The sequence below is a fragment of the Trichechus manatus genome, unplaced genomic scaffold, assembly GCF_000243295.1.
Source record: "Trichechus manatus latirostris isolate Lorelei unplaced genomic scaffold, TriManLat1.0 scaffold00286, whole genome shotgun sequence".
Taxonomy (NCBI): domain Eukaryota; kingdom Metazoa; phylum Chordata; class Mammalia; order Sirenia; family Trichechidae; genus Trichechus; species Trichechus manatus.
The window spans coordinates 777,591-804,730 of NW_004444222.1; the positions used below are offsets into that span (position 1 = coordinate 777,591).

The 27,140-nt window shown below is 38.5% G+C and overlaps 1 protein-coding gene across 3 annotated transcripts; it reads left to right on the top strand.

The window, feature by feature from the left end:
• On the top strand, positions 1–27,140 carry PPM1K (protein phosphatase, Mg2+/Mn2+ dependent 1K). Of its 3 annotated transcripts, none has more exons than XM_023725084.1 (7): positions 4–286; positions 8,060–8,578; positions 9,915–10,015; positions 17,600–17,765; positions 17,948–18,092; positions 19,481–19,615; positions 24,807–27,140. In XM_023725084.1, the coding sequence occupies exons 2-7, from the start codon at positions 8,139–8,141 to the stop codon at positions 24,936–24,938; spliced, it is 1,119 nt and encodes a 372-aa protein (XP_023580852.1). In that variant the 5' UTR covers positions 4–286; positions 8,060–8,138; the 3' UTR covers positions 24,939–27,140. The 3 variants fall into 3 exon arrangements, with proteins under 3 accessions (XP_023580855.1, XP_023580852.1, XP_023580854.1); XM_023725086.1 differs by lacking the exon at positions 4–286 and adding an exon at positions 746–889; XM_023725087.1 differs by lacking the exon at positions 19,481–19,615 and having other exon boundaries at positions 1–286.

The following is a 27,140-nucleotide window of genomic DNA, read 5'->3' on the forward strand; positions in this document are numbered from 1 at the left end:
GTGATTAGCTGCGACCGAGGGCCCGGGAGGCAACCACGCCGACAGGCCAAGCTCAGATTGGCGGGAGTTGCTGTCAGTCAGCGGGAACAGACATCCCCTCTCTATCTGGCCAACTGCACCGAAAAATTGTCGAGTATTTCCAGCAGACAAGGCGGTGGCGGTTTTAGCTGCTTGTTCCAGAGATCAGAAACATCGGAGAAGGCAATCATATTTACCGATCAAGAAAGCCCCTCCCTTGTCCTCCATTAGCTAATTAAAAATTTTACAGGAACATAACCATCACAAGGTAAGAGACTAATCAGTGCAATTAATTCATGTATTTCTGGCAACAGTTTATAATGTTATTTGTTGAGGAAAGTTTCCGGGGAAAGGGAAGGGGAAATGGTTTAATTTCCCCAGACTCGTCGGTGCAAGCCTCACGGTCAGGCTCTCCGTCTTCTCTGTGCTTCGCTTTCTTCCCCTCGGAGGTCACGAGCAGCAGGTCGCGGCAGGGCCCACCCTAGCGGTACAGTCGGCACACGGCGTTTCTTGCCGAGACCGAGCGCTCGGCCTTGAACTTGACCGCCACTGGAGGCGCGCGCGGTGCTACCGGAGCAGGCGGGGTGGGCCCGGGTCGGCGCGAGAGTGCGGAGATGAAAGGGAGGCGGGGATTCCCGGGGTCGGAGGGAGGGAGGATGGAAGGGAATCAGGCGGTGCCGGCTCCCTCCCGCCTGCGTTTCCTCCAGCGTTGCCCTGCGGTCGCCCTGCTCGAAGCCCCGGGAGGCGAGAATGCAGCGGGGAGCAGCGCCGCGTCGCCACCGCAGCAGCCATCCCGGCAACGGAGACGTGGCGACACCCGGCATCTGTACGCGGACGCAGAGGTTGGGAGGCGGAGACCCGTCAACGGAAGGTAGTGGGAGAACCCAGCCATCTGCAAGTGCTGCGCGCTGCTCGGGCGGGAGGGTTTTCTTCCTGTCTTGTGTCACGGTCGTCTGCCACGACCAGAATCTACGACCAAGAGCCCAGTATCCTGAACTGCCCAGAGGATGAACTTTCCAGGGGATCGGTATAGTGAAGGATGAAGACACCTGGTTGACTTTGATCTGAGGACTTGGGTTTTGCTTTGCCAGGAGAGCAACTGTGATCACATGGCCTAGGCTTTTTTTAGCAGTCGCTTTCTGTAGATTAGAGAATTCGCAGGCGGTGACAAAGATGATGCTCTGGGTGGAAATAGCCAGAGAATTTCGAACGTCTAAAGCTCTTGTGGCTTTCTGAGCTTCAGACTGGGAACGTGCTGCAAGGGCACAGTTCTTTGCACACCCCCGGCACTGCAGATAGAAAGAATGAGGTTGTCAGGCGGCTTCAGAATAGGCGACTGAAGTTACAGGTTGTTATGGTGTCGTGATATGCTAGTTATGCTGCCGTGGCAGAAGGAAGAGTAAAGCCTGTGAGTAAATGTGTGTGTTTCAAAGTATCTGCATAAATGTAAAAATTGGAAAAGAACAGATGCACCACTGTATCATAAAATAACTTAAACTTTTTATTGTACCAACATTTGCCGGTTCAACGTCTTTCATACAATTTAGTGACATCAGTTACATTAATCATGTTGGGTAATCATTACCAATAATCGTTGACATATTTCCCATCACCATAAACAGAGCTTAGTTATAATTTTTGAGGTATAAATATTGAGCGTTACTTTCTGCGGACCACCACCACACATACCTTCCTCAACTGGAATGGTAGTGAAGTGTAAAGAAGAGAGGAGAGTGCTGGTAATGTAGAATAGAATGTAAGCGAAAATTCTTCAGTGAAGCATCAAGTTACAGGTTTGAAATATGGTCTGTGGCTTGTGTCCACATTAACTAAAATGTTTTAAAAGGTATCTACAGAATTGTAATAATGAATACTTTTCATATCAAAGAAAGCCATTTCTACAACAAACCTAGGGCGGCGAGTCTCTTGGGGTTTTGCTGTTGTTTTCTTTTTTCACTCAGGGATTGTTCGTGTTGTTTGCTCTTTTCCCTCAGGGGACTAGTACATTTTCTTTGCCTTCCTCTCAGTAGAGTTCTGGTAGAGAAGATATTGGGATTCAAACTTACTGGAATATGTTCTGGAGGTTTTCATATCATTTGAATTTATTGGGAAACATTAATGTCAGTAGAGAAATATTTGCGAAGTTCATTTCTTAGACCAAGGGTATTTAGTTCAAGACTTTTAGAAATTACCTTGTGTTTCCAGTGTGAAAGTAGTTACTAATGTAGTGGTCCCAGAGTGCCATTTTAAAATGGGCAGGTATGAATACTTTCTTAAACTTGTTTTGCTGCAGGGTTAGATCTAAGCAGGTTTCAGCAGTACTGATCCTTAAACCAAAAAACCAAACCCTTTGCCGTCCAGTTGTTTCTGACTCTTAGCAACACTATAGGACAAAGTAGAACTCTCCTGAATAATTTTGACATGTGCTTAAAATGACAACAATAAACTGCCCTTTTGACCTGCTTTCAACATCTCAAGAGCAGCTTGACTCGAATCCCAAATCCATCCTCCTGCCAGAGGCAGTGCCTCCTTTTTCTAAAAATAAATTTGGAGAGCTCTGAGGCGTTCAAACCATGGAGGGATTATAAAATAGAGTAAGATGAAAAAATAAAATTGGCTTAGCAATCTTATAGCCATAAACTATGGCATCAGCCCACCACGTTTCTTTTTTTTAAAATCAAATATGATTTACTACAAACTAAATGTTTTATTCCTTTTCTTCCTGATACTTCTGTCCTGAGATTTCCTGCTCTCAGTCTGTAGGTGTTCACCACATATAGAATCTCTGTGCATATCCTTGGTGCTGAGAATCACCCCTGCCAGTCAGAATTATCAAACCAGGGGCCAACTTTGTTCTTCTGTCTCGATTCTGTGTCAGAGCCTTAGAGCATTGGATTAACCAGTTACATCATTGAGAAGGGAAGGAGAGGGGGAGGACCTGGTTACACAAACCAAGATGGAAAGGAAAGACTTTTCAGACGTTTCTTTATTGACAGTATATAAAACATATAGGTTTTAGCTGAAATTCCACGGTGATGCAGATAGTTAAGTTCTTGGCTGCTAACCAAAAGGCGGGAGGTTTGAGTCCACCCAGAGGCACCTCCGAGGAAAGGCCTAGCCGTCTACTTCCAAAAAATCAGCCACATGGGGTCTCCATGAGTCAGAGTCAGCTCATGATTTTTATAGGTTTTGGGGGTGTGTTTGCACACACAGATACACATACATACACTTTTTAAAAATTCATGTGGTTGAGGTAAATTGTGAACCATGCATTTTGTTTCGATTGGGAAATAAAAAGTAATTTGGAAGACAGTCAGTCTAGGTGGAAGATGAATGTCCATTTTTTTTTTTTCCTTTTGGACTATTGACTCAATATATTTTAGATTGATTATAGAAATAACCATGGAGTCGCTGAGTGGTGCAAATAGTTAAGCGCTCAACTGTTAGCAGAAAGGTTGGTGGTTCTAATCCACCTAGAGGTACCTCAGAAGACAGGCCTGACGATCTGCTTCTGGAAGGTCACAGCCTTGAAAACTCGCGGAGCAGTTCTACTCTGCACATTTGGGGTTGTCCTGAGTCGGAGTGGACTTGACGGCAGCTAACAACACCACAGAAATAACCTATGTTACGTAGCTAGGATTCCAGTCAAGCTCTTTATCTTGACTTCCTTGTTTAGCATTGTCTTTAAATTTTATTTTTACTAGTAGAATATGATATAAGGCATGATGTATTCTTGTGCGTAGTTCATTAACTTTGATATATTTTGTGTTTTCAAATGGCTTCAAGCACAGTATATCTGCCTTGACTCTTTTGGATGACTTTGACTTCCAAAGATTGGATATAAATGTTAAAATAGTTAATAAAAATAAGCTTATTTTGGAATAACCTTCATTTTGGACTGAGAGACTGACATAAAGTCTCCCTTGCGTAATCAAAAATGATTCCTGAATAACTTTTTTCAGTTTTCGGAATGATAAACTCATCCACTTTATAATTGCTGAACTAACAGATAATAAAGACAATTCTTAGGTGTTTATCAGTTGCTGTCCACTCTTTTTGTTATAAAGAACACTGATTGCTTTTTTTTTTTTTAAGTTTTTATTGTTTTTCACATCACAGATTCTTTTCCCCTTGCCCGCTAGTGAGTGTTCCATGGGCAGCTGGGGAGCTGTGACTCCAGGTAGGACCCATGATGGCCGATTCTGTTTGACCCTGGAAGAAACTTTTCTTGCTGTGCCGGTTTAACTCAAATTTGTTATTTAACTTGGGAACAAAGGTCAAGTTTGAATAGTTTCTTTGGGAATATGGGGTCGGGAGGATTAGTAGAAGTTAGTGATATTTCATATGGAAAAGAAGATTGAACCACTTCTTAAAGTCTCCAGCTGGCATAGATGATGCTGACCTAGTTTTGTAGTACTGACTATGTAATAATTGGCTCGAGTTTCATCTCTGCTAAGTATGTCTTAAAGTAGACGTTGTCCTATGACTATTCTCCTTACTTTCTGAGATGATTTACAGACAAGAAATGAAGGAGGCCAGGTTAATGATTGATTTTGGTACATAAAGGCTTAAAGAAACTGCCCAAAATGCATTTTATCTCATCATTAAATAATATTTCCAGGGGATATTTGCTCCCTGCTAAGAAATGCAGTTCTACTTTTTTTTCTAGAAAGTAGAAAGGAAAACAAAAAAAGGCAAGAGTATCTTAGAAGACCTGCAGAAAAAATTATTTAGTATTTATTTATTTGTAATTCTAGGACTATTATGCCTGCTTTTAGACTCAGGACAAAAGAATAGTACTTTACTATCTCTGGTGCAGTCTTCAAATATGAATGTGTTTTCTAATAAACATTTTTATTTAAAGTATTTTTTTAAACCTATATGGCATAAAGCTACTTTGTGAATTATCTCCACTAATGATTAGTACTTACTTCTATTACTTGTTAGGTTGTATTAGAGTTTGAAATTTCACCACAGGTAGTGTTGTAGGGGGAAAAACATCACAAAGTTTAGTAAAGAAAAAGAAAGTTTTATTTGGCATATATTCAAAAAGGCAGATGTGGGAAATGGACAAACATGCTGTTGGAGCCATGTCTACCTGAGTCCAGGGAAATATCACAGGACAGACAAAAGTGGGGGAATGGACAAGCATGCTGCTAGAGCCATGTCTGTCCAAGTCCAAAGAATATTACCGAACGGGCAAGAATGGGAAAACGGACAAGCATGCTGCCACAACCGTGTCTGCCTGAGTCCACAGACCATTACAGAATCATCAGTATATATTAACATTACAAATGGGCAAAACCAGTGAAAGTGTCACCTTGTCACAGATTGACTAGAAACCGTGATCCTACATTTTGAATCGTCTTTCTTAACAATCATTGGTACAGGTTTCAGTAATGACAGTCAGGAGGGTCTTAGTTGCTCCAACAAATTTCTATTTACTAAATGCTAATAGAAAAAGATAAGAGTAGAAAGTCTTTTGTATTCTGTTGGATTGGCTTTATGTGAAAGTTTCCCTAAAAGACCTTTTCCAAGATTATTTTAGCTATTGTCTTTATACCTCAGGGCCCAGTTGATAAGTCCTTGTGAGTCCTTGTGAGCCCAGCTCCAGGTGGGTCACATTCTCTGTGCTCAAGGACAGGCAATAATAACTGCAATATTATTTCCTAAATCAGTAGTTACCTACATTTAACATATTGTTGCTGAATAAAATATAATCTTCAGTCAGAAGTAGATGAACACACATCTCATTTTACTGTTTTTTAATACTTGACTGGATGTTTCACTTAAAACAGTAACCAGAGATGCTGTTTCTCTTCCCTTAGCCCTCAGATATTGTCTTAAAAAGAAGTGAATTTCACTCTTTTATGATTGATCTTAGTCAGAGGCCAAGAAAGGATGACCTCCTAAATCTTTTGTGATACGTTGTTTATGGGACTACCTTTATTCTAAATTCTCTGATGGCGGGACTTATAAGTGTTTTCTTGCTTAAATAATCTAACTAAGGGTATTCTTTGGAACTTCATCCTTTCTTTCGACTGCTTTTACCCACTGGAAGGAGTAATGACCCATACACATAGGTAGACTGATTTTCCAAAGTTTCATTTGAAAAGATTGCTTGAAATCTGTAATGCATTTTCTCATAGAGATACTCAATCTGGACTTTTTTTTAGATGTGTTTGAGCCTTTTGGGAGGGATACATCTTTTCAAGCTCATTTTTTATTGTGAAATAATTCAAACATAACACCACAAAAAAACCAAACCCATGCTGTCGAGTCCATTCCGACTCATAGCAACTCTATGGGACAGAGTAGAACTGCCCCATAGGGTTTCCCAGTCTGTAATCTTTACAGGAGCAGATCGCCATGTCTTCTTCTCCTGTGAAGTTGCTGGTGGGTTTGAAACCACCAGCCTTTCAGTTAGCAGCCACCACTTAACCACTATGCCATCAGGGCTCCTCAATTCAAACATACAATTGAAAATAATATAATATTTGAACCAGCCAGTGAAAACCATATGGATCACAATGATTCTATCCGATTGTGCATAGGGTGCCATGAGTTGGGAGTGACTCCATGGCAGCTAACAACAAAGACTACATATCCTCTCTATCATCATTTTCAAATCTTAACATTATGCCGTCTTCTCAAGTTGGTTTTTAATTCTTAATGTAACCAGACAAAGTACTATGGAGATGAATTTCTGCTTAGAACCTTCTTGGTATGGAAAACTGCCAGAAATACAGCCCTCCCTGCAGGGGGTAGGAATTCCCTTGACAACACTCTGTAGTGCCAGGGTAGGCCTGAGGGTTGAGCTTTGGGGCAGAGTCCGGAAGTGGAGGTGCAGAGGAATGGCAGAGTCACCTCTCTCACTTGAAGTTTTGCAAAGTAATGGTTTCAAAGAAGCATAGGCTCCGATGCTGTCTTTGCTGGAGTTGTCGGCAACTTGGGGTGAGGTGTAGGTGGGCTCCTGGGTTGGGGGAGGGGAGCTGCAGCTGTTAGTGTCAGTGCATAGATCAGTTGCTCATAAATCAAGGCTGCTTGTCACACAGGAATGCCACTCATTTCCTGAGATCACATCCACACCTCCCAAGAGCCCATGCATGTCTACCACAAAGAAAAACAGAACTGGCTTATTTCTGTGCATATGAGGATGTGGCATGAAGCACGGTCCTTTAACCCTGGTAATTTAGTATGTAAAGATTCTTCATAAACAAACAGCTTAGATCCTAGATTCTGTCTTTGCTAAAACGTGGCCATTCCTTATGGTCAGGACTATCGTAAATATTCTATCAACCAGTTATTTATCATTCTTTTATTTCTATCTCTCATAAGAGAGTCTGTTATTATTAATATTTTGGCCTTACCTTTTCTGTAGACCAATAGATTTAATGAGGGGAAGAGTGTTTATTTACACCTGTATTCTATGTTCTTGCTGCTCAAAGTATAGCCTGCAGACCAGCAGCTTCAGCATCACATAGAAGCTTATTAGAAATGCAGAAATACAGGCCCCACCTCAGACCCACTGAATCGGAATCTGCATTTTAACAAGATTCACCAGGTGATTGCATGTTAAAGTTTGAGAAGCACCGTTCTATATTATATGTAGCATACAGTCAAACTTCTATAGAATTTAAACACTGTAAATGGGGTAGGTAAATTGATCCAGGTATTATCCACTATTCTTAGAAGTAGACTGCTGAAAACCACACCGACTAAACGTACATTGTATGTCAGGTTCTCTGTAGCCTTCATTTTTGGTAATATCCCTGGCTGGTGAAAATGGTTAAGTGCTTGACTACTAGCTGAAAGGTTGGCAGTTCAAATCCACCCTAAGGTGCCTCGGAAGACAGGCCTGGTGGTCTGCTTCCAAAACGTCACAGCCTTGATAACCCTGTGGAGCACAGTTCTACCTGGCACACATGGGGTCTCCATGAGTTGGAATTGACTTGATTGCATCGAACAACGATGGATATCAGTTATACTCAATTACTAATGGAGTCTCCCTCTGTTTTGCTTTGTTTTTTCTTTTACCCAGTTGCATCATCTTTCTTGAAGATATTCCATTATTATTCCACTGACCTGTCCCTCATCACTAAGTCCATTGGATCTGAGTTATGTCAACAGCTGCCTTAATTACTTTGGTTAGAAGTGGTGGTAACCAGGTGAGAAGGAGAGTGCTGCTAAGCTCCTGCCTGCTACAGGATGACCGGCTATTGACGCCCACCTGCCACAGCTCCACCTCAGAGCCCAGGAGTTCTCGGTTTGACTCAGACGGTAGTGGGCGTCCAGCCACCTGGGACAATTTTGGGATCTGGGATAACCGCATTGGTGAACCAATTCTGCTACCACCCAGCATTAAATATGGCAAGCCAATTCCCAAAATCAGCTTGGAAAATGTGGGCTGCGCCTCGCAGATTGGCAAACGGAAAGAAAATGAAGACCGTTTTGACTCTGCTCAGTTAACGGAGGAGGTCCTGTACTTTGCAGTGTATGATGGTCATGGGGGACCGGCAGCTGCTGATTTCTGTCACACCCACATGGAGAAATGCATTATGTACGTACAATGACTTCCACTCTTGACTTTGCAGTTTGCTTTATGCTTATATTGTAAACTTTCAACTTAGAGTCTTCCAAATGTAGTTGTTTGAGTGGTTGCCTACTGTCGCTTCATGAACAAGCAGTAGCTTAAAGATGACATTTTCCAGCTTCTTGTTGATGATAAAAGAGAAGCTGCTTTAATTTGCAATAATCATTTCAGAAATGTGCCTTTTAGCAACTCCGCTGGTGAAAGTATGGACCAGAATTTACAGCACCTGATTTGTGATTATTTCAAGCAAATAAACATAAAGTGCGTGAGACAGTGTATGAGAAGCATTTACTCTAATCAGTGCAGGACACATAGTGTTTCAATAAATGGTAATTATTCTTTAAATGTTGTGAATAGCTTTGAATACTTGACTTTCTGGAGATTGGCATTAGTGAGGGAGAAATGCATTTACAGGTGTTTTAGAGTACTTTAAATAATTTATTTACTCCAATTATTATGAATGCATTTTTGAGATATCACCCTACTGCTAGAATTCAAAGGGGGAAAACGTGACAGAGTTGGACCATGTAACCATTTCTTATCTTCCTGTGTACTAGTTCTCTTGTTGTTGTGTGCTGTTGAGTCGATTTCGACTCATAGCGACCCTATAGGACAGAGAAGTAGAACTGCACCATAGGGTTTCCAAGGAGCAGCTGGTAGATTCGAACTACTGACTGTTTCGGTTAGCCCCTGAGCTCTTAACCACTGTGCCACCAGGGCTCCAGGGTTGTCTTAGTGAGTATTAATTCTTTAAGAACTTTATTTTTGTGCCCTTAAAAGCTTGTCAGTAGGGCATTGGTGGTAGAACTCTCGCCTTCCATATGGGAGACATTGTTTCAGTTCCCAGTCAATGTACTTCATGCGCAGCCACCACTTGTCTGTCAGTGGAGGCTTGCATGCCGCTGTGATGCTGAACAGGTTTCGGCAGAGTTGACAGACTAGGAAGAAAGGCCTGGCAATCTCTTTCCAAAAATCAGGGAAAACCCTGTGGATCATAACAGCCCGATCCAAACCAAAACAGATCATGGGGATGGTGCAGGACCAGGTAGCATTAAGTTCTGTTGTGCATGGGGTCACCATGAGTTGGGAGGTTGACTCAAAAACAGCTAACAGCAACAAAGGCTTATCACAGTCCTTAACAGATGCTTAATAAACAGTCTTTAATCAGTGGATCTTAAGCACCTGAAAGGAAAGTCAAGGTTGTCAATTATGTGGAATGACTCCTCTAGATAAGAGTGACTATGAAGAAGATGGGAAAAAACCATTGTAAAATGATTGGAGCTCTTTTTTCCTCCCCACAAAGGGATTTGCTTCCTAAGGAGAAGAACTTGGAAACTGTGTTGACTATGGCTTTTCTAGAAATAGATAAAGCCTTTTCGAGGCACGCCCACCTGTCTGCTGATGGTATGTGAAACAATCACATTTCTTAAGGTCCTTGGGAGTGGCGGGGTAAAAAGGAAACAACTTTAAGCCTTTTAGGGGTGGGAATTTTAACGTATGCTTAATTGTAAGGATACTTATGTAGCTAATTATTTCATATAAAGAATCATTTTAAATGCTTTTTGGGAATCCAAACTGATGTCTGTACCTCACTTTGAAATGAAATATATTGGAGAAGTTCTCAGAAAGATAAGCTCCAAAAGTGTTCTTCATTAAAATAATTTACTTTGATTTTGTATTTTAATTTTAAAAGGATTTGAAGAAAATTTTAACCTGCTTGATTGCTCGTTTTAGTGGACAAGATGGCCATGCTCCAAGAAGGTTTATTTTTACTAGATGAATCTGATGAGGAAGTGCTGAAATAAACTATAGGCTTATCCTATCTAGATAGGACAGGAATGGCACAGACAAGAAAAAAACTGCTTATAGGTCCTTAATAGAAAAGGGCAATGGCTAATATGCACTGATTTGCAATTAGATGGAAGATATTTTTCCTCCTTAAAAAAAGCTTGATCTTGCAGGTTTCTTTTAACTAGTGATACTTTTGTTTTCATATGTTAAACACAAGGGTAAGCCAGCTGAATATAAAAATTGATGTACCATATGTCCTTAGATTTTGAAAGGAAGATGTTTCTGGCTTTTACTGAATTTATCAAAACCATTTCAGGAAAATATAGCTAATGTTTTCTGGTTAGCTGGCCCCCAAATCTTTTGCTCATAATGTTAATCTTACAAATTTCTTCATCGGCCGTATTAGTGTATGCATGGAGACCTGATTTGAAAAGGAATCGGGTAATACTATTAATCTGTGTTTGGTTCATCCTTTTCTTTAGAGGAGGTCAAAATGCACCACAAAAATGTCATTTTCACAAATTTCTGTTGGAATGGGTAGGGATGGAAATTCTCGCTGTTTCCCAGATGAAGGAACTGAAGCTCTAAGACAGGTAATGGTCAGTGGCAGAGTTAGCAATGGGGTTTTTGGCTCCCTGTGTAGCCTCTCGCTCCCACTGGCGTATTTAATTAAGGAGATTGGAGAAGGGAATTGTGGATGGCTAGATTTGCCATCTTGAGGTTTTTCCTGCCCTTCGCTCCTCAGAAAAGCAACTCTTCCTTTGTTTAGGGATTTATTTTTCTAATTTATTAGATTATTCAAGCCTATTATCTCTTCTTCATTCCGCTGGATTTTTTTTTCCCTCTCAACTGGCCCTTTGCCTTAAAAAAGATGAGGGTTGAGAGAGGGTGCATTTTATGCCTGAGGTTTAGCTCTTGTTCGTAATGGGCAAAACACATGAAGGGGAATAGGAAATTAAAACTCTTCCTTATAGTTTTATTTTTATAACTCTCTGAATTTTGGTATGCTCTTTATTTCATTCATAGCCAGGTTGCTGTGAGTCTGGCTGTATCTCACACCGTGTATGTGGGTTATAACACCGGTGGTGTGTAAACAGGTACAGCTTAGTCAGCAAGGTTTTCAGAAAAGAAGATTCAAGTTTATCATGGGCATGTGGACACAAACCAAAAACATTAACCTTTCATGGGTGCAGTCAGCCCATTTGAAAGGATCTAATGGACCCAGATGCTTAAAACAATCAATAGTAGGATCAGTGTAAAATATGAGAGGATGGCCGTCACTTATTAAATAATAAATTATAATTAAAGGTAATTTTGAGTTTAGGGAGAAAATTTATTTAACTTGCCTACCTTAAAACAAGCTTTCTAAAGATGCCTTTCTCTCATAGACAATCAGACAAGTGTGCAAAGAAATTAAGGGTAAAATTTTAATTCATTTCTAATAATGGAATTAAAATGTATTTATTTAATTTCTTTGTCATATGTTTTGAAGTAATGATCCTGGATCTTTCATGAGATATATGTTTTTTTAAATGTTTTTCATCTAGTGGCCATAGTTTGCGAGCATAATGGAGCAAGATAGAATGACTCTTAGTGTGCTGCTAAAAGTTAAAAGGTCTATTATGACTTTGTTATTGTTAAATCTTATTGTGTATATACTCTTACAGGTCAATTAATCTGTGAATTTTTTTTTTTTAGTTACTGTTTTGAGAACAGTTTTAAAATTTATTCTTTATAAGTTGCTTTGCTGAAGCTTTCAAAGATGGCAAAAATTACCTTTTGATATTTGGGGCCTGTTTTATCAAATATATTAAAGCCACTAAAGATTAATTTCTGCATGTTGTTTAACTTTTCAGTTTGTGGAGATTAAAAGAAAAATGTATGCCATTTCAGATTTTCAAGTGATTATCTAAATTTTAAATGGTCTTCTTTTTTCCCTTAATTTTTAGTAAGAACTGAAGCAGTATCAGTATTATAAGAGTGGATAGTATTATTTTCAGTATAGTTACAAGTAGGGCCAATACTAGGTAAACAAAATTGTACAGTTTGCCCTCTCCAAGTTTCTTCTACCTTTTCTCATCATGATGACCTTTTCTCGTCAGCCCCATTTTCCCTCCTATTCAACCCTTCCTGTGAGCAGTTTGAGGATAGGGATCACCATGCCTTACTTGTTTTTGAATCTCCAGTGTTCAGCATGCTGCATGGAATCAGAAAGGTACTCAATAATCAATAATTATTTGGACTGAATTGATCTCCACTGCCTACTCTTCTCACTACAGTTATTGTAATTTGTTTCTTGATTATCTTAGCCAAATTATTTGTGTAATGTATAATGCTTGATAAAGTAGAGGGTCAGCTAAAAAGTGGAAAACCCTCAACGAGATGGATTGACACAGTGGCTGTAACAGTGGGCTCGAACATAGCAACGATTGTGAGGATGGCATAGGACCGGGCAGTGTTTCTTTCTCTTGAACATAGGGTCGCTATGAATTGGAACCAACTCAACGGCACCTAACAACAGCAATAAATGAGTTTTAATGAATTAACACTCCTGAATGGATTTGAACTTAAGTAGCAGAACCATGAAAAGAGATTGGCTAAACCATACTGACAAATCACTAATGGTGAAATATCAGGTATAAATGGAAGGAGTGGCCCTCAATCAAACCGTATTAGTTTTCTTAAGAGAAGTAAGAAAGTGAAAATAAGAAATTTCTGTTCTTTCAAGACTTTAGTTCCAAAGCCCTCACATCTGCTTAAAGCATTTCAAATTATCTCATTAGTATTTAAAATATTCACTGTTTTAAATGAGTGGTGCAAATGGTTAAGTGCTCGACTACTAGCACTTGAACAGTTGGTGGTTGAAACCCACCCAGAGGTGCCTCGGAAGACAGGCCTGGCCATCTGCTTCCGAAAGGTCACAGCCTTGAAAACTCTATGGAGCCATTCTGCTCTGCACACATGGGATTGCCATGAGTCGGAAATGACTTGACAGCAGCTAACAAAAACATTTCAATTTAACCCAGGGATAATTTGAAGTGAAACAAAACTGGACTGCCACTTATCAAGAAACAGCAAGAATAAGACCACCTTATTGCCCTTAAGAAACTGCCAGCTATTTTTATTGTTCTGTTGTTAATGCATTTCGAGTTTGCCCTTTTTTTTTACAACTAGCTAATGTCATTACCATCTTTGAATTTTTTTGCATTCAATTTATACCCATAATGTGTATTTTTACAGTTAATGAAACTAGCTAATAAATTCAAATGATAGCCCCTTAATTAGTCCATTGTTTATTTAAAAACAAAGAAAATCACTTAAAATAAACTAGGTGTTAGAAAACTTAGGTCATAAACCTATATATCCTATAAACTCTTCAAAGTATTTCTAGATTGCTTAAGCTTTGAAAGCAACAAGAGACAAAAGGATCTGAAAGAGAAGACTTGCTCTGACCTTCAGAGTGGGAGACGTTGATGGCAGCATCGTGAGTCTTATGGGAAACTTTCCATGCTCTTCATATTATGTGATTTCTTTATGGAACAATTAAACTACAAAATAACCAGTGTTATAAATGCAACATTTTTTAATACTCTTTTTATGCTGGGGGCCTCCAAAAGAAAAAGATAAATAGGGAAAGCATTTGAAGAGATAATCTCATTGTGCTGTTACTGCTTCAGCTCATTACTTTGATTTTGGTGTCCATAAGCCATACGTGTCTAGAACACCCATTTTTATTAAGTATTGAAACTGTATTGGTTTATACATATGCTTATTTAAAATGGAATATTACCGGGGTAGTTATACTTCGAAAAGTACAGCTTTTACTCTTTATGTTACCATTTAAAATCTTGATCATTTTTCTTTTGATGTGTCTACCTGCAACATTGGAGGAAAGACAGAGCTGCGGAAATACCCATTTTATGAATTATATAAAATAATAAGCATGCTTTAGAGCTCAAGAGCCTTACTAGCCTTTAAACAATAAATTTAAATAAATCATTCTACTTGAAAAATGCCTTCTAGATATGAAATTCCTGCACTAAGCACCATTAACAAATGTGTTACTTTGTGTATCTAGTGTAAGAGATGCTTTGATTCCTTCTTGGCATGTAATTAAATTCCAGTAATTTGCTGGTATACTGCCGTTCACATCCTCTATAAATATGTACTGCTTGTCAGATATTAATTATTCAGTGAATTTTTCCTCTTGTTACTGGGACAATTCTGATATTGCTACCAAATTCACAGCACCTTTTTTGCAGCTAAAGCCCTGGTAGCACAGTGATTAAGAGCTTGACGGCTAACCGAAAGGTCGGCAGTTCGAATCCACCAGCTACTCCTTGGAAACAACTATGGAACAGTTCTGTTCTGTCCTATAGGGTTGCTATGAGTTGGAATTGACTTGACAGCAATAGGTTTTGGTTTTTGTGGTTTTTTTCATAACTCAATAATGTTGAGTTTAAGTGAGTGTGTGCATGCATATGTACATGTGAGTGTACAGATGTGTGTCAGCGTCCCCACATATGTGTTTTGGTGTGAATGCACATGAGTATGCTTTTTCTTCCTTGAGAAGCCATAAAACTAAGAAAGATATGTTACTCCGTGATGAAGGGGGGAAAAAGGCTCAACTACAAAATACCATCAACTGAACAAACTGAGCTTGGAATCATTGATTTGGCATCTCCTGAAATATAATGTAATTTGCTAGTGAACTTTTCACCAAAAATAAAAACCCTTCCCCTTACTTTGCAGCTCTTTCTCTGTCCTCCCCTGTGTTGCAGGTTTGTAATGTTTGAGCACAATTCCTGGGTGAATTTCCTATTTGCCTCTGTGCGTGTTATTTGTGACAGAGAACTGTGCCTGGTCAGCAGCTCTAGATCTGGAGCCCGTGGACACTATATGCTGGGCTTCAGTGGAAAAAGAGGTCTGCTTAATTTTGTCCCAAGTGAAGGAGTCCAGCGGTTCCTAGCCTGGACTACTGGAAGGTTCTCACATCCTCTTTGTCCCATTAGTTGAGATGACTTGCAGTAGAAATTGTCCAGTGAGTGTTAAGAACTTATTGATAGATGTCTTAGTTTTATAGTTTTGTTGTTAGGGTAAAACATGAGAATTTTTACTTCCATGTTTAATGTTAAATGGAAATAAAGGCTGATTCAATATGTATATTCTTAGATGCTTAGCAAGCTAGAATCAACAGTTAGTTTTGAAAACTTTCCCATAAATCCTGAGATTTTGGAGCTGTGAAGTTGAGTTGCTAAAAACTCAAGCTCTTTTAACTTTCTAGGTGGCAGGGCCATGAATTATAAGACTAAACAGTTAAACTTGAAATTTTCATGTATGAAATTTTAACACTTTTGGTGTAGCCAATTAAAAACAGCTTTTTTTAAGCTGCTGCTGACACTTAGTTTAAACCAAGGGGAAGAACACTAAAACTCCCTGGACAGAGAGCATCTGAGTAAGTGCCTGTATTCCCTTGCCTGACCCATTAAGTCACTTGAAAATATCACAGTTGTTACACTGTAAGATTCCTGTTGTATAGTTATTTTGGGAAATTCAAGTTAACTCTTTCAATTGATAATTTAAGTTAGATTAAAAAAAATACGTTAGTTAATGTAAACATCACTGATGCTTATGTGAAAACATTTATGACAAATATATATTTTAGCATTACAGAGATATTATTACTTTGACACAACAGTTCCAAAATCAAGAGATAAATGGGAAGATAGTGCAACTGTAAATACTTTTCCTCAGTAAAGTAAATTGGGCATGGATATAGAAGATTAAGTAGGGTTTATTCATGTTTTTCCATTTTACTTTTCTGGTTAAAGCAGGTATTTTAAATATATTGATTGGAAAAAAAATGTTTTACATATATATGTTTCTCTCCAAAATTATTGATGAAGTTTTAAAAATTATCTTCTGAAAAAAATTTGGAAAGATTGAGCCTCAATCAGTCAAATCTATAGGACTTCATTTTTCCTAGAAAAATATTTTTGAAGTCAAAATCATCTCTGGTTGATCACCTGAATATTTTATTTAGATGCTTTAAAGAATTAACCATGTTGCTGGAGACAATACCTGCTTTAAATAAATTCTCTTTTCAATTTCTTCCAATTAACTTTATTTTCAGCCTGTGATTTCACAGTATGCTCACTTTTGGCAAGGCTCAGTGTACTTCCAAATTTTTAACTGTGGCAAAGAACTTAGGACAGACACTCTTAGAATAAATCAAAGGAAGATGTATAATACAGTTTGACTTGCATAGAGGAAGTAGTGGCAACCTCAAGCCCAGTAACATTTAATTTTGTTATTAGAGAAATTTAATATTCTTGAAATGCTCTGGGTCCAAACAGGACCACAGGAGTAGAACTTGGCAGTACTATCCTTCATTCGGATGCAGACTGTATTAGATTCTTCTAGAGCTAGGAGTTAAACTGCACCAAGCTAATGGGAAACTAGAATGACTCATTCACTACCCTCAGCATTTTCTGCTAATAAAATGATGGCCGTAACTTTGTTTCATGTTTGGGGAGAACAAAGATAAACAGAGAAGAATGTGTCTTTAACCATTTTAGGTTTTTTTTTTTTTTGGTGAATATTTGTAAAATTAAAACAGTTGTATAAGGGAAGAATATTGAATATATAGCACTCAAAGTGCAAATGAGATGCCCTTGGCATAGCTCAGTTAGCCTATTAATTGATAATACTTTAACAGAATGAGAGTAAGAAATGGAAGGGAAAGCCTTCTACGTCCATAGATTACAGAAAAGTCTGCTTGCCTGAATTAGCTGCATAGACCTAAGTCATCCTGCCATATTAGCCAATCTAATTAAGTTTTAATACTTTTAGCCCTGACACACTGATGGGCATTCAAAGGTGACATTATAGTCATAAACCGAAGTCAGCTCTACTTTTTATAAATAGATGCCACTTGGAGACAGTGATGCATTATTTACCAAAGTAGGTTAGCAACTTTTTCTCTTTTCATGGAGCCTTGTTACTGAATTAAATATTTCTTTCTCTGCATGCTCTTACTTCCATAGTTAATTTTCATTTTATTTGCATAGCTCTAGTTAAATTAGAATGATACATTTTAACATTAGTTTATCATGCTTGCATTTATTTTGTAATAAAAATTACACATCCAACCATCTGATTGTCACTAATGTGTACTCTTTTTCATAATATTTGTAGCAACCCTTCTGACCTCTGGGACTACTGCAACGGTAGCCCTATTGCGAGATGGTATTGAACTGGTTGTAGCCAGTGTTGGGGACAGCCGGGCTATTTTGTGTAGAAAAGGAAAACCCATAAAGCTGACCATTGACCATACTCCAGAAAGGAAAGATGAAAAAGAAAGGTATTACCTCCACTGATCAATTATTCTGTGGGGATGGTGTTTATAGTTCAAGAGAGAAATATAATTTTGCATTTTTAAACTGGTCCAATGCTTAAACTCAAGAGTGACTTAAGTTTATATACATACAAATGCTATGGTTTTATATATATCACATCATAGCCTTTTAACATTTTCTGGGCCAGGATCAAGAAATGTGGTGGCTTTGTAGCTTGGAATAGTTTGGGACAGCCTCATGTAAATGGCAGACTTGCAATGACAAGGAGTATTGGAGATTTGGATCTTAAAACCAGTGGTGTGATTGCAGAACCTGAAACAAAGAGGATTAAGGTAAGAAAGGATTTTGCAACGACTTGATCCAAAGAATGAATGCAGGATTTGTGTCCAGCTAGAGGCTTTCTTAGAAGCATCAGTTGAAGCAAAAATAATTTTTAAGACAGAGTCATTTGTGGAAGGATAGATAAAATAAGACACTATTCTCTTGGCCTAATATATGATGATTGACACAATAGTGGCAACAATGGACTCAAACACACCAATATTCATGAAGATGACACAGGACCAGGCAACATTTTGTTCTGTTATATATAAGGTCACCTTGAGTCAGAGCCAACTAGACAACTAGAGCAATTAACAATAACAACAAATGTATGATGTCCTCTTTGGTTTGTGTTTCACCCCAGCTGTGGAATTCTCTTGGTAGAATGTCTATTTCCTTTTTCCACCCACACCTCATCATTCAGTGTTATTTCTTCTTGGAAGCTATGCCTGACTTCACTTCTCCACCAAGCTAAATATATGCCCTACCTCTATTTCTGTGGCATCTTTTGTATTCTACTAATCAGTGCCCCCATTTCCGTAAATTGCCCCAATACTCACCCAGTCAATGAGCTGACACTTTCCTCCCTAAAATCCTCAAGCCTGCTATCATACCTGGCACAGTACAGTGTAGGCTTTCAATATGGCAGTGTTTGTGCCACTAACGTTTGTTAATTGAATGAAGAATTTGGTGTTTTATAGTATTCCACATATATTTATTTTCTCTACTGACGTAAGGTTTGCTGTAAGGTCCCTGGGTGGCACAAAGGGTTTGTGCTGGACTACTAACCTAAAGATTGACAGTTCAAACCTACCCAGCAGAACCGTGGAAGGAAACCCCTGACAATCTGCTTCCGTAAAGATTACAGCCAAGAAAACCCTATAGAGCAGTCCTACTCTGTAACACATGGGGTCACCGTGAGTTGAAATCAACTTGATGGCAACGATTTTTGTTTTTTAAGTGCCAGGCTCTGTTCAAAATTTTACAGAGAAAACAAATCTAAGGCATAAAGATGTCAACTCATCTATTCTCTCCCAGCCGAATAATAGATCCAGACTTCAAACCCAGGACCCCTGGCTCCAGAGACAGTGCTTCTCACCACGGCACCGAGCTGCCTCTCAGCGTTCTATTGTGGTCTTAGGAAGTAAACATTACGTTTGTCCTCAGTGGCTGATAGTAATGTTACTACTTTTGCCCTAAATACAAGCTTTCTTTTTCCACTCTTGTTTGCCTAGCAGAGTTAGATGAATTATTCACAGTGCATAGCTATGCTGGCTGGATATTCTTACAAGCTGTTATACAGATAGCCAATCAGCAAAACAGGTAAAATCTTTGATTCTAAAGATTATTTTAAGGCAGCGTCTGCTTTATAATCATACACATTTGGTTCTGATTGCAGCTCCATCATGCTGATGACAGCTTCCTGGTCCTCACTACAGACGGAATTAACTTCATGGTGAATAGTCAAGAGATTTGTGACTTTGTCAATCAGTGCCATGATCCCACCGAAGCAGCCCATGCGGTGACTGAACAGGTGACACAGCAGAGCTTCTCCTGCTTTGCCTCTAGAAAAGTTCTAAGAGGGGAGGAGAGTAAAGGACAGCTCCAGGCATGTGGTCTGGGTGCAGCCTGGACCACCATAAGCTTGAGATTTCTTTGAAATCTTGTGTTTTAGCTTCAGTGTTACAATGAATTTTACGTTTGACGCCATAAGATTTCCATTTAAAGATTTTTGCAATTCTCCCAAATAGTTAAGATTAATGTCTTAGGCTGGATCCTCTAGAGGAGCAAAACCAGTGAAGCTTGCATATATATACATGTGTATATATAGAGATTTATCTCAAGGAAATGGCTCACACAGTTGTGTAGGCTGACAAGTCCCAAATCCGTGGGTCATGCATCAGGCTAGAGGCTTCTCCTGACTCACGTGGTTGCAGGAGCTGACAAACCCCAAATCAGCAGGTCAGGTGGAAGGCTGCTGGCTCACGGGGTTGCAGAGCTGGTGAATCTCAAGGTCTGCAGGTCAGACAGCAGGCTGCTGGCTCACATGCCAAGAATCAGAGGTCAGAGGATGATGAGAACATCCATATACATTGGATGCAGGCCACATCCCCAGGAAAACTGATTGGCCTTTCAACTGACATCAGATCACAAAATGGAGAATGATTACATAATACTTGCCAAACCACCAATTTGACTAGGCTTGGCAATCATGGCCTAGCCAAGTTGACACATAACCTTAACTATCACAATTAATAGGCCAGGGAAATGTGCTGTGTTTATTTTATGGCTTTACATACCTCTTGAAATGATGGTAACAACAATAGTAAATAATAATAGTAAACACCAGTATATCCCTTTAAATGTGTCAATACAGTTCTTCACTTGGTTATTATGTTATATACATTAATTTGTGCTAAACAGAAAACCAGAAACCAAACCCATTGCCGTCAAATCCATTCTGACTCACAGCAACCCTATAGGAGAGAGTAGAACTGCCCCGTAGGGTTTCCAAGGAGTGGCTGGTGGATTCAAACTACCGACTTTTTGGTTAGTAGCCAAGCTTTCAACCCCTGTGCCACCAGGGCTCCACAACAGGGTGCCCATGAAATTAAGGAAGGGGGCAGATTTCGTGCATGAGTATTTCTTACTCATTTTCAACTGCTTGTCTTGCAGATATATGTATTCTAATTCACAAGGACAATGATATTTGCAATGACTACATAGTATTCCATCATATTTATGTACCGTAATTTATTTAAAAGTTCCGCCAATCAGCAGATTTCATTTACGTTCACTTTTCCATATTATAGAGAAAAACATTCCTGTATGTATTTCTTTGTGCATATCTATTTCCTTCAGATATTTTCTTCAGTTATTATTTTATTAGGTTAAGTTATTGGAAGTAAAATTGGTAGGTAAAAGAATAGACAGTTTTCTAAAGCTTTTGATAAGTTTTGCAAATTTTCCTCCAGAAATACTGTATCAATTGATACTTTCACTAGCATGTTTTATAGTTTGTGATTCTCCAAATTCTTATTATAACTAGTTTTTTTTTTTTCAATTTGATAGGTAGAAAATAAAATTTTTCGTTTAAATTTGTGTTTTTCTTTGTTAGTGGAGTTAACGATTTTGCATAGATTTGTTAGCTATTTGTATTTCTTTGTGGATTGCTGTATTTTTTCCTCTTTGCCCAATATTTATTGGCATGTTTATCCTTTTCATGGTTATTGTGTGAATTTCCTATGTATTAAGTATATTTGTACTTTGCCCAACACTGTCAGTGTTTTTATCTTTCAGTTTATTTGTAAAGCTTTTTCATTTATGGAAGCTTATTCATCAGATATTTTTCTTAACCTTTACTTCACAATTTCAGCCTCACACTGTGAGGTGTTTTAAAATACACTTGGTATCAAGTACAATCCCAAGCACTTCTTACAATGCTGACTGTATCATTTGCTATTTGAATGAGTTCCTAAAATTGATTTACAGTTCTCCTAATGTAGGAAATTTGGTTTATGCCCACTTTTACATTTTGTAAGGAGTATAATGAGCATTGAATAAGTATGGTAAAAGGATACAACTCTGACGTACACCTTTCCTGACTTTAAACCACTCAGTATCCCCCTGTTCTGTCCAAACAACTGCCTCGTGATCTATGTACAGGTCCCGCGTGAGCACAATTAAGTGTTCTGGAATTCCCATTCTTGGCAATGTTATCCATAATTTGTTATGATCCACACAGTCAAATGCCTTTGCATAGTCAATAAAACACAGGTAAACATCTTTCTGGTATTCTCTGTTTTCAGCCAGGATCCATCTGACATCAGCAGTGATATCCCTGGTTCCATGTCCTCTTCTGAATCCAGCTTGCATTTCTGGCAGTTCCCTGTCGATATACTGCTGCAGCCACTTTTGAACGATCTTCAGCAAAATTTTACTTGTGTGTGATATTAATGATGTAGTTTGATAATTTCTGCATTTGGTTGGATCACCTTTTTTTGGAATAGGCATAGATATGGATCTCTTTCAGTTGGTTGGCCAGGTAGCTGTCTTCCAAATTTCTTGGCATAGACAAGTGAGCACTTCCAGCCCTGCATCCATTTGTTGAAACATCTCAACTGGTATTCCGTCTGGACTATATGAAGAATAGGGCATCAGGATTGGAGGAAGACTCATTAAGAACCTGTGTTATTCAGATGACACCACCTTGCTTGCTGAAAGTGAAAAGGACTTGAAGTACTTACTGATGAAGATCAAAGACCATAGCCTTCAGTATGGATTACACCTCCACATAAAGAAAACAAAAATTCTCACAACTGGACCAATAAGAAACATCATGATAAACGGAGAAAAGATTGAAGTTGTCAAGGATTTCATTTTTCTTGGATCCAAAATCAACACCCATGGAAGAAGCCGTCAAGAAATCGAATGATGCATTGCATTGGGCAAATCTGCTGCAAAAGACCTCTTTAACATATTGAAAAGCAAAGATAACACCTTGAAGACTAAGGTGCTTCTGACCCAAGCCGTGGTGTTTTCAATTACCTCGTATGCATACAAAACTGGACGATGAATCAGGAAAACCAAAGAATAATTGACGCCTTTGAATTGTGGTATTGGTGTAGAATATTGAATATACCATGGACTGCCAAAAGAAATCTGTCTTGAAAGAAGTACAACCAGAATGCTCCTTAGAAGCAAGGATGGCGGAAACTACGTCTCACATACTTTGGACATGTTATAAGGAGGGATCAGTCCCTGGAGAAAGGCATCATGCTTGGTAAAGTACAGGGTCAGAGAAAAAGAGGAAGACCCTCAATGAGATGGATTGACACAGTGGCTACAGCAATGGGCTCAAGCATAACAACGATTGTGAGAATGGCACAGGACCAGGCAGTGTTCTGTTCTGTTGTACATAGTGTATCCATTAGTCGGAACCAACCTGATGACACCTAACAACAACATAATGAACATCATCTCATGCAGGAAATTTAGTTTACACCCACTTTTCCATTTTAGAAGGAGTATAATAAACATCCTTATAAAATGGAGATCAAAGACCACAGCCTTCAGTATGGATTACACCTCAACGTATAGAAAACAAAAATCCTCACAACTGGACCAATAAGCAACATCATAATAAATGGAGAAAATATCGAAGCTGTCAAGGATTTCATTTTCCTTGGATCCTGGCTCAACACCCATGGAAGCACCAGTCAAGAAATCGAACGACGCATTGCATTAGGCAATTCTGCTGCAAAAGACCTCTTTAAAGTGTTAAAAAGCAAAGATGTCACTTTAATGACTAAAGTGCACCTGACCCAAGTGATGGTGTTTTCAGTCACCTCATATACGTGTGAAAGCTGGACAATGAATAAGGAAGACTCAAAGAAGATTTGATGCCTTTGAAGTACGGTGTTGGCAAAGAATGTTGAATATACCATGGACTGCTAGAAGAATGAACAAATCCGTCTTGTAAGGAGTACAGCCAGAATGCTCATTAGAAGCAAGGATGACAAGACTTCATCTCAAACATACTTTGGACATGTTGTCAGGAGGGACCAGTCCCTGGACAAGGGCATCATGCTTGATAAAGTAGAGAAAAAAAGGAAGGCCCCCAATGAGATGGATTGACACAGTGGCTGCAGCAATGGGCTCACGCATCACAGTTGTGAGGATGGTGCAAGACCGGTTGGTGTTTCATTCTGTTGTGCCTAGGGGCACTATGAGTCGGAACTGACTCAACAGCACCTAAAACAACAACAATAATCAACATCTCATATGCAGGAAATTTAGTTTACACCCACTTTTCCATTTTATAAGGAGTATAATAAACATCTCAAATGCAGGAAATTTAGTTTAAGCCCACTTTTCCCTTTTATAAGGATGTTTATTATACTCCTTATAAAGGGAAAAGTGGGTGTAAACTAAATTTCCTGCATTAGGAGAATTGTAAATCAATTTTAGGAACTAATTCAAATAACAAACAATATAGTCAGCATCCCTATGAGTCAGGATCGACTCAGTGGCAGTGAATTTGGTTTTTTTGGGTTATAAACATTCTTCTAGTTGTATCTTTATGCACATCCATTTCCTTAGGATATTATTCTTTAGATTAAATTCCTAGAAGCAGAATTGCTAAGTAAAAGCTAACGTTCATCAAGCCCTTACCACGTATTAGGCCCTATGCTAAATGCTTTACGCGTGTTTTCTCCTTCAGGAGCTGCACGGTGCCTTAGTCAACTGGTGTTTCTATTGCCAAAATTGCTAGAGTGGAATATAGTTAATGTGGTTGTTTTAGGTCATCTGTTATTACTTGTGCAATTTAATAACCTAATAAAGGGTTAAAGAAATCAAACTATTTTGAAATAATTGGGTTAGTAGCTGTGTGTAAAAACAGTTCGACCTTCCAAAGGAAAGGTGGTTTCTCTTGTGTTGCTGTCAGTTGCTGTCTAGTTGATCTCAACTCATGGCAGCCCCATATGGGAATCCCTGAGTGGAGCAAATGGTTAAGTACTGGACTACTAACCAAAAGGTTGGCAGTTCAAACCCACCCAGAGGCACCTTGGAGGTAAGGCCTGGCCACCTGCTTCCAAAAGGTCACAGCCTTGAAAACCAAATGGAACAGTTCTACTCTACACGTAGGGAGTCGCCATGAGATTTCTCTTTGTGCAGTCTCTAATTTCCAATATTTTTCTCTCCCTTCTTGCCAAACCTTGTAGGCAATACAGTATGGTACAGAAGATAACAGTACTGCAGTAGTAGTGCCTTTTGGTGCCTGGGGAAAGTACAAGAACTCCGAAATCAACTTCTCATTCAGCAGAAGCTTTGCCTCCAGTGGACGATGGGCCTGATCGCTCACTGGGACTGAGATTTTCTGTGTAATAGTTTGTTCACTGAGCGTGTCAGGAAACTGCTAAGATCAAAACAGTCACCTGTACCAGCGTGGCCCTTTGACTAAGTCAGTACGCAAGTCAGTGTAAACCTAGTAACCATTTACATAGTAGAGTTTCATAAATACCTATCATATGTATGTTCAGCTTAATATGCTAAGTATAAAGATACGTGTAATTATGCTATTGTGACTCTCCAAGTTGAATGAAGAATGGGTTTCATGAGCAAATGAGAAATGGTTTTGATACACTTGATGAGAGTGTTAAATTTATAATTTTTAAGACTCTTAGGCAGCTGTGGGTTTCTTTTGGTCATTTTTGTTCTTTATTCACTTGAACAGGTTCTTGTCTTCAAGTTCTTCAAATTGGTCAGTATTTTGACAGCTATTCAGTGTGTTACCCACAAGTGTTTATTTTTAACATCTGTACCAAGGAGTAGGTGTAAAAACTGAGGTTTTTACCATATTTTGCATTCTGGACCACTTACTGGTAAATGTAACAATACAAAAGAAATTATTTCAGATACTATGGCATGGCTGAATGATATACCTATTTATGAACACTGTACTTGTGTATTTCAACTGTGTCACCAGGGCCTTGCCATCATTCATTCCTGTTTTTCTGTAGGTAAGAATACTACATAGATGTGACTAATTTCTTAATCTCAGAAAAGAATGCATAGTTTGAGTGCTTTGGTCAAAGCAATACAAAGTTAAATACTGACGGTATCAAGTATTTTGTATAAAGCTTTCATTTGTTATCTCTAACTTGATGTTTTGTGTTTGGTATATACTACGTGTATATCACTTTTTGTATAGAGTAAGCCAGTTAGATATCTTGTTAGTTAAAATAATACCACAGTGAAGCATATTACTATAGACATAGCTTGATTTATGTCTTCTTTTTCTCGTTCCAAAGACTTAACAATAAAAAATAAATCTAAAGCACACATGAAAACATTCTCTATGTATTTCAGTTTGCTGCGTAATTTAGCAATGTAAAATCGTATTTCCTTTTTTCTGCATGTTTTTGCTGTTAAAATGTGAATCTCTAAATGTGTGTTTGAAATTTTATCTGCAGTTTATTTCTGCATATTATCTAAGTGTGGTATATGTGGTTATTTGTATAGATGTATATTTTGGAGTTTTATAACATTAAAGGGAACAATACTACATAGCTTCTTCACCACTTACCTTTAAATTATTGCTATGAGAAGCTGAGGACAGTTTTCTTATAGTGTATAATCAATCAGTGGTTATTGGCAGTTGAGGAAACATTAAAAATGACAGTAGAAAAATACTTTGTTTGGTAATTCACCTGGAAAACTTAGGAACAGAGTCAGCATGTTGAAGCTACATTACTATTTGGTAATTTGCATATATATAATAGGATGTGAAAATGTATTGAGTGTTAAAAATGGCATAGAGTTTTGTTGTAGAAATAAAAGAAAAAGAAACCAAAAAGAAAAAGTTGAGGTAGTACATACCTTCAACTCTCAGTTATCAGAGTTGATTTTTTTTTTTTTCCTTTAAGCTTTATTTGAAGACTTATTAGAAGGAAGAGGGCCCAAGATAAACATTCACATCTTTTGTTCACCTTCTCAGGAGTAGAAGAAAATAAAATTTGAGTTTTCTTGTCTATGTTACTCAGGAATTGTCCTTTAAAGAAAAACAGCACTAAATAAATACTTCATTTTTCCCCCTCAAGGAGGTTAGATGAAAGAAGGAAAAGCATTACAGGAAAGACTATAGTCTCCTATTCATTGTTTGAGAAATAAGGAACCAAAGGTAGACTAAGAAAGCTGGAAAATAGGCTTGCTCTTGCAATAGATCTTGCAGAGAAACATGGAAGCTCCATTTAGGAATATGGAGAATTTCCAATAACAAACAAAAACTCTTAAATCACAAAAATGACATTCTACAGATGCAGGTTTCATTTTTGTTTTAAATTCTTCATATTTCTATTCCTCCTTATATTACTTTAAAAACTAAATTAGGGAGTGATGTTATCAAATTCAAAAGCCTAAGAGTCATTGATGGATTGAGGTGGATTGTCAGGTTTGACAAAGAGGAATTTGTAGGACCATGATCTGGGGTGGACTTTGCTCTGCTTCACCTGGAAACTTTTTAAAACCCTAAACCAGCCAACTTTGACTAAAGGAAA

What these genes read in the sequence shown, in the direction of transcription:
- PPM1K (XM_023725084.1), top strand. Translation starts at nt 8,139, where the DNA reads ATGTCAACAGCTGCCTTAATTACTTTGGTTAGAAGTGGTGGTAACCAG. An exon ending in CACATGGAGAAATGCATTAT is followed by an intron (nt 8,579 to 9,914) that starts GTACGTACAATG and finishes CTCCCCACAAAG; the next exon opens with GGATTTGCTTCCTAAGGAGA. An exon ending in CCCATGCGGTGACTGAACAG is followed by an intron (nt 19,616 to 24,806) that starts GTGACACAGCAG and finishes CAAACCTTGTAG; the next exon opens with GCAATACAGTATGGTACAGA.